General features: G+C 42.6%; 2 protein-coding genes across 5 annotated transcripts in view; one reads left to right on the plus strand and one right to left on the minus strand.

The window, feature by feature from the left end:
• elk3 (ETS transcription factor ELK3) overlaps nucleotides 1–6,710 on the plus strand; it is an 11,849-nt gene extending 5,139 nt beyond the window's left edge. The window contains exons 2-5 of one of the 4 annotated variants that reach the window (XM_014026162.1): nucleotides 575–914; nucleotides 2,406–3,050; nucleotides 3,196–3,318; nucleotides 4,539–6,710. In XM_014026162.1, coding sequence (XP_013881616.1) covers nucleotides 708–914; nucleotides 2,406–3,050; nucleotides 3,196–3,318; nucleotides 4,539–4,625 — 1,062 coding nt within the window. In that variant the 5' untranslated portion in view covers nucleotides 575–707 and the 3' untranslated portion in view covers nucleotides 4,626–6,710. The other 3 variants (XM_014026163.1, XM_014026164.1, XM_014026165.1) reach the window with 3 other exon arrangements.
• Nucleotides 6,711–6,822: 112 nt separating this feature from the next.
• cdk17 (cyclin dependent kinase 17) overlaps nucleotides 6,823–7,988 on the minus strand; it is a gene marked incomplete in the record, with an annotated part of 49,127 nt that continues 47,961 nt past the window's right edge. Inside the window, 1 exon segment of the mRNA XM_014026161.1 lies at nucleotides 6,823–7,988.

Here is a 7,988-nt window from a genome sequence, read left to right on the forward strand (position 1 = left end):
GTTGTAATGTGACAAAATATGGAAAAGTTCAAGGGGTATGAATACTTTTGCAAACATAAATAAGTGAATGATCCGAGAATGAAGTATTTATAACTCCAGATATGCCATATATGGAGGATCGATTTGTGAAAATAAGATCCAAAATGGAATTGCATGTCTTGCCAAATCTTGTTGGTACTTTAACTGTTGAAGCCCTAAGTTTATAGACATTGCTTTCAGGCCTTTGGAAGTTTTATCAGCTCAATTCATATTGATTTCACCAAGAAACACAAACTCTTTTGATTTTATGCCTTTTATCATGTCAGTGAGCTGCGCCAAATATTTAGCTGAATTAAAACTTGGAGGTTTATATGTTTGCAGGTAAACATGGCGGTTAGGCTCGTGCTTTTCTTGGCAGAGGGTCACTGACCACATCCTGCTTTCTCACCAAGGAAACATAGAAAAACAAAAGTCCTCCAGCATCTGTGTAGGCGTGATCAAATGAAAAAAAAAACAAAAACTGATTTGTGTTCAGCATCCAACACTAAATCCAACAGGTTTGGTTTTATTTCTCCTCCATGTCTGGTTTGTGCAGGAAGTGAGCTGCAGTCKTGTCGGGGCACGCCGCGCGCAGCTGCGAGAGCCTCGATAAACACGAGCTGAGCAAACACCAGCTCACGTCTGCGGTGGTTTGTTTCTCTCGCCGGCTCGCAGGTGGCGGTGACGTCATGGAGAGCTCCGTCACGCTCTGGCAGTTCCTGCTGCAGCTGCTGCTCGACCAGAACCACGAGCACCTCATCTGCTGGACGTCCAGCGACGGGGAGTTCAAGCTGCTCAAGTCCGAGGAGGTGGCCAAGCTGTGGGGGCTGCGCAAGAACAAGACCAACATGAACTACGATAAGCTGAGCCGAGCACTGCGGTACTACTACGACAAGGTAGGTAAAGATCCAGTCCCCAGAGACCCGAGTCTGAGACCAGGACTCTGCTGTAGACCCTCACGTTCTGTGACAAGTTTTACTTCTTGACAAAAAGGATGGTCCTCTTAAAAATACACACTGATTCAGGGAGCTGCTCCAATTATGCAGAACTTTAAGGTCCACAGGACTGGAGACAACCTCCCTGGACGTGTCCACAAGAGACGGACCATCTGAACCAAAGAGTCCAGAACAGAAGGTGATCTTCGAGGTCAAAGGTCCTCAGATCACACCAWCACTCTGTTTGAGACAAAGTGGACTTCATGGAAGACGATGGAGGAGGACACCAAGTCATYARAACCAGACTGGAAGACAGTGTCCTTTGGACMGATGAGACAAAACTGGAGTCCCAWCAGCTCTGTGTCCACAGACCCAAACATGAAACAAAGACCTGRACCTGGTCCCKGCAGAGARCCATGGAGGAGGAATCTCAAGACTATCAAGGCTTCCTGGAGAGAAATGTGCTTCCTGGTGTCAGAAAGCTTGGTCCTGGGTCGTCCAACAGGACAGTGACCCAAAACACACAAGACTGGATCAGAACCAAACATTGGACAGTTCTGAAGAGGACTTCGAGTCCTGATGTAAATCCTGTTGAAGATCTGTGGAAGGAGCTGAAACATCTGGAGAAGAACTTGAAGACCTGGGACAGCTGGACCAGAAGACCTGAGACAGCTGGACCAGAAGACCTGAGACAGCTGGACCTGAAGACCTGAGGACAGGTGGATCAGAAGACCTGAGACAGCTGGACCAGAAGACCTGAGGACAGGTGGACCAGAAGACCTGAGACAGCTGGACCAGAACACCAGAGGACAGGTGAACCAGAACACCAGAAGACAGGTGGACCAGAAGACCTGAGGACATGTGAGCCAGAACACCAAAGGACATGTGGACCAGAACACCAGAGGACATGTGGACCAGAACACCAGAAGGCATGTGGACCAGAACATTAGAGGACAGGGGGACCAGAACACCAGAGGACAGGGGGACCAGAACACCAGAGGTGGACCAGAACACCAGAGGACAGGTGGACCAGAACACCAGAGGTGGACCAGAACACCAGAGGACAGGTGGACCAGAACACCAGAGGTGGACCAGAACACCAGAAGACAGGTGGACCAGAACACCAGAGGACAGGTGGACCAGAACACCAGAGGNGACAGGTGGACCAGAACACCAGAGGACAGGTGGACCAGAACACCAGAGGACAGGTGGACCAGAACACCAGAGGACAGGTGCAGCAGAACCACTGGTCGGACTCAGAAGATTCTGAAACAAAGTATTTTTGAGGATCCGTCTTTTTAGTCAAGAATTAAAATTGAAAAATAACAATTGATTTCAGTAAATATGAAGTTTTTGTTTTTTAAAATGATTTTTGTTTTTTGTTGAACTAAAAGTTAAAATCAGTTTGATCCTGGTCTCCCAGCTGCTGACTTGTCTCTGGTTTCTCCACAGAACATCATCAAGAAGGTGATCGGACAGAAGTTCGTCTACAAGTTTGTGTCGTTCCCAGACATCCTGAAGATGGACCCCGCGGCGGTGGAGGAGGGTCGGGGCGGCGAGGCAACCGGAACGTCGGAACCTGAGGCTGAAGAGGACGACGGGGCAGAGAGGAACCAGTACCTCCGCTCCGGGCTCTACTCCAGCTTCACCATGAGCTCCTTGGAACGACACCGACCAATCAAAACAGAGTCTGCATCCGACCGCCATGACGACAGCTCCTCCGTCATCCGCTTTGTAGCCAACGGCAGCCGCTCCTCCCTCCCGTCGACCCCGCCAGCKGACAGCACAACGCGGTCTCCTCGCTTAGCCAGCCCATCCTCGCAATCACGTAGCCCTGCCCACAGGTGGGTGAGGGGGCGGAGCCAGAGCTCAGATACCGACGAGTCTCAGCCTTTGAACTTGACGTCCGGTCGGCGGGAGAAGCCTCAGAGCTCAGCGGCGCCGGAGAGAAGRGCGTCTACGAAAGTCAGGAAACCCAAAGGATTGGAGATCTCTGCCTCCTCGCTCCTCCGGACAGGAARTGACCTCGTCTCCATCGCCCTCAACAGCCCGGCTCTCCCCTCCGGCTCCCTCACACCTGCCTTTCTCACCACACAGGTACACCCAGYGGGAGTTTTTACAAAACTTCGTACAGATTGTTGACTAAAACTGATTTGAGTAAATCTGGCTTGAATTCTATAAATTTATTTCCTTGTTGGTAAAAAGTCAACTTCTTTTAACTTTTATTTTATTTTTTACCCAGACTGCATCTGGTCTCTTACTCACTCCCAGTCCTCTGCTCTCCAACATCCATTTCTGGTCCAACCTGAGTCCAGTTGGTCCTCTGAGCCCCGCCCAACTGCAAAACCACGCTCAACTTTTCCAGGTAACACTACAACTTCATAAAAGACGTCTTCGGTAGGAAAAGATCCAAACGTTGGACGCATGCTACACCATTGAGGAAAACTCTGAGATGTTTGGCACAAAATAGAAAGAACTCATCCAGAGATTTGAGACCCAAAGAGTGAACCAAACAGCAAGTGGTCCAATGGAGGGTCCAAACCAATAATGTCGACACACGTTCTAGAAAAAGGAAATACAAAACTTTAGAAAACACGCAATATTTATGTAGTTGCAGACCAAAGCAGTACACAGGAACAGATCACAGTTAGCAAATGCTAGTAATTATCTGTCCTACTGCATCCGGAGCAATGGCATCAGCGTTTTATTTTTGTTTGTTCAAAGTACACTCACCTCTGATTGAATGACACAAAATAAACAAAGTTTAAAAAACTCGCCATCGTCCATCATGGATTCCAGCAGTGAAGAGGCCGTAAAGTCACTCTCCTTCCCATTGTTCGCTGGTTGATAGCTGTAAATAGCGTCCATTTGGTCAAACCAATTCCACATTTTGCAGTTAGAACCTCTCTTTCCGTTGTGGTCCGTTATGGTGCGGTAATCGCACTTGAGTTTCTTTAATTTCTCTCTACACAGCTTTGGCGTTCTCTGATAGCCACGGGTGGCCATCAGCTCCGAGATCTCTTTGAAAACTTTTTCATTGCGAGTCGACCCATCTAGCTCGCTCTGAATTTTGTCCTCTGCAACCAAGCTCAAAAACTCCTGTACCGCAACCCACGGTGTGGGTTTCTGTGCTGCCATTCTCCAGTTTCAAATGTTGCAAAGAAATAATGGCGCCTTGAAGTTGTTGCTGTGACGGTAGCTTGGACGCAACCAGTGACTCCACCACCGAACCAGTCAGTGACCAACAGGGTTCTGACATCGCATTTTCAGGTCAGCACAGTAGGTACTTAAAAAGGTGTCGGTTCCATGAATCCTGAATGGAAACCGCATGGAACCATGCTGAGCCAAGCCGAGTCGTGTTGAGGAGATACTAATGGAAATACGACATCAAGGGATATGATCCCTAAAAATGTATTTTCAATTTCAGCTTGTAAGGATAGCAAATTGAGAGGGGGTTAATACTTGTACATCTGATAACACCCCTGGATTTTAAAAGCTAAAAACAGTACAAAAATAAAGATTTCTTCAATAAAGCATTGGTCTTTTATGGTTTAGTCTTTAATATTTACTTCTATTCCCCTGCAGTTCCCCACCCTGATGAATGGACCCATTCCTGTYCCCATGGCCAGCGGAGATGCTTCGTCTCCTTTGCTGATGTCCCACAAGTCCTGATGCCAGCCTCAGCTCCCCTGAGCAAACTGGACAAAGACCAAGAGGACCCGATCAGCTCAGACCCAAGGGCCAAAGAAACCGTCTTGGCACTTAAATATTTTGACGCTTTTGATCTGAGAACTGAGAAGATGGAGCTTCAGTCTGAACCTTTGCCCTCCAAGAGGACTAAGGATCATTTTCTGTCTTTATTTCAGGGTTGTCCTCACAACTCTGAGCTTCTTTAAACGCAAAGAAACCAACAGGGGGTCGGACTTCAAGATCTCCCTTTAGAACTCATCTCAGTCCAACTGGTGCAGTCTTACTTATGAAACTCTGCTCAGATGTTTCAGCCTTGCTGCCGTGACTAATCTCAGATTCACACATCTGACTCAGACGGAGAAGATCTGAAGAAATCCTCAAAAGCATTTGGTGAATAATAAAACTCACCAAACCAGAAGGGTTTACAGGTGTGATCAAGAACTGTGGAAACTCCTTTTAACAAGATGTCTGTGCCAAAACCTAGAGAACCTGTTAGGGCAGCCAAGTCATACAGTAGATTGACACCAGCACAGCTTCCTTTAAACCAAGAAGAATTTTTTATTGAGCTATTTTAGTTTTTTAATGTAGCAAAGTTTAGTTTTCTACACAGGTTTTTTGTGTTGCATAATAAAACTCTTAATACTAGCAAACAAGATTGCTAGAGGTGCTGGTAGTAGGTTGACTGAGTAGCTTTTTAAGAACAAAATGGCCGTTTCCCGCTACTTTGGGGCTTCAAGCTAAGCTAAGTTAACTGGTTTCAACTTTATATTTATGACAAATATAAGTTGTATTTTACAAAATGAAAATTCAAATTAAGTTTCCTGAAATAAAAAACAGCATTTAAAATTGTTYATATTTGGGACCAAAACTGGACTTAAAGAAAAATCTGTTGAAGTGAAGAGACACTTTTCCCGCTCTTTTTGATTAATGCAATTGTTCATATGTGAATAATGTCATCATTCTGAATGTTGTAGATCTCAGGATTAAAGGTTTTTAATTTTTTATTCTTAATAAAACTTAGTTTTTTAAGATGGACCATAATCATCTCCTAGCAAAGCATCTGCAAGCCAGAAGATTCAGCTGACATCTTTATCCCGCCTTTATTTCTGTACTTCCCTTTCATGATAAAGCACTGTAATTTTAAAGGCAAGAATTAGACATTTTGCGGTGGGGTTCTGTGGAAAGTTTATGGATTAACAGCTGTGAAAAGACTAAAGTGGTTTGTAGCCAGCTTTAAAAAAAAAAAACATTTAAACTGCAAAAGATTTTTTTCATGCAAATGCTGTTTTATGAAATGTTTTTCAAACATAAGCTAGCTTTGGCACTTTTGGTGTAGATCTGGGAAATTCCAGCAGGAACATCATAATATTTCTACTGGAATAGTCACAAAATGCAAAACTGACAGTGAAGTCAAGGTTTTTAATTTAAGGTTTGCTGTGAAGTTTTGAAGATTGGAAGTGTTTTAAGATAGCGGCAGCTTGCTCAGATTAGCAGTTAGCTCAACAAACTGGTCTGAGCAGAAGCACTGCTGTCGTAAAACAAACCTAATGATCAAAATTTCATAGTGGTTCATACAGTTTCTATTTTAGAAGTGTTTATGCTACCTCTGGTTTTGCTTTACATTGTTAATTCAGCAGAGATATTAGGTCATTCAAACAGGAAGTGCTTCAGGCAAGTCAGGAAGTGCCTGCAAATATATAAAAAAATGTTTAATGCAAAATTGATAGTGGTGTATAAAATAAAATACAGACCTTTGAAGATCAAAATAGCACCAATCTGTTTTGGTTTTAATCTTGATTGGATTAGCCAAATTTAAACTAATTTTCCCAAAATGTTTTTTTTTCCAAATCCATCTAGAACACCTAAGATATTTAAAACTTACCACAAAACCACCACTTCACAATGTCTGAACTATCCCTTTAAAGCATTTATCAGCTGTACCTTCTAAAAATGTAAGATTTTTTTTGTAAACATGTTAAAAGCTTTAATATACAATCCAGGTCAAMAATGCACAATTTAATTTTGTTGTAAAAAAACAAAGTTTTCATAAAGACAAAAAAAAATCTGTCAGTGACTTCTTTTGTTGCAATTTTTTAAATAAATCCATTTGGTTTTTTGTACCGTATTTATCTATTGCACTTTTTTTAGATTTGAAACAACAAATACAAACAACAGGCAGTTTTATGAAACAGTTTAAATTTACTTTCGATGGTTATGAGAAATAAATAGTTCCAGTAAAAAGAGTCACACGTCAACTGTTCACTGGCAGCTCAGTGTTTCAGAGGTCGAGTTCACAACAACACAGCAGGCCTTCCATGCATCAGGCACACACACGTTCTCTCTCTCTCTCACGCACGCACACACACACACACACACACATTCTCTCTCTCTCACACACAGACATAACATAAAACCAGTCACACATCTGAAAAAGTACAGTTTTACAATGATAAATACTAATCTTTTTTTAAAGAAATCTTTTGTGCATGTTACTGCTGTTCATGTACAAAAAGTCCAATTAACAGAAACACAGTTTGCAGTTTAGAGTGAAAGAATCCTTAGTTTGGATTAAGAGAAAAGCATATTTATTTCTTTAATAAAACAGCTAAACATGGCAATAAGCCAACATAATACAGGACATTTACCATTAATATAATGACTTCTCCTGTTTACAGTATGTCACATATAAATTTTATCACAATTTGTAGTCAGTGTAAAACAATTCAGATTGAAAGGAAAATGTGTCCAAACTCAAGCTGCAAACTGTGTTGCTTTTAATATCATTACATTAATGATTTTAGTTAAGTTAATCAAGCCTTACGAGTGCTTCAAGCACCTGCTCTAGCGTGTGCTGTAACAGAGAACACTAGTGTTGCTCACAGAAACCTTCTATCAAAGACAGTTTCAACTTTTTCAACGTCGAGCCAAGGAGCTGCAACAACGAGGGAACCTCCCAGAGATCCTCGTGGAACAAACATTTTCACTGCTCAGTGTTTAATGCAAACCTACCATCTTCAAAACCGTGGGTGGAAAAAAAACAAACAACTTTTTGCCTTTTTGAGTAATAGAAGTAACATTATTTCCTATTTCTCCAAACGACTCCGCCCCTTTTAGGGTAAAACCAAATATTTAAAGCTGCTGGTGACAAACTAGGAATAATAGCAGTCATGCCTAAATGATTTTGCGCTTCATTTTGGACTGTATATACAAATATATATTTTTGTTAGCTTCTCTAGACAGAATAAAGCAAATATAATGAAATGTATGTGGCTTTGGCTCCGCCCCTTTTTGGGTATTTATTAGGGTAACATCTAAAGGTTTCTTTGATGGATTTTAGTATATATA

Source organism: Austrofundulus limnaeus, unplaced genomic scaffold (genome assembly GCF_001266775.1).
Source record: "Austrofundulus limnaeus strain Quisiro unplaced genomic scaffold, Austrofundulus_limnaeus-1.0 Scaffold531, whole genome shotgun sequence".
Classification (NCBI taxonomy): Eukaryota; Metazoa; Chordata; class Actinopteri; order Cyprinodontiformes; family Rivulidae; genus Austrofundulus; species Austrofundulus limnaeus.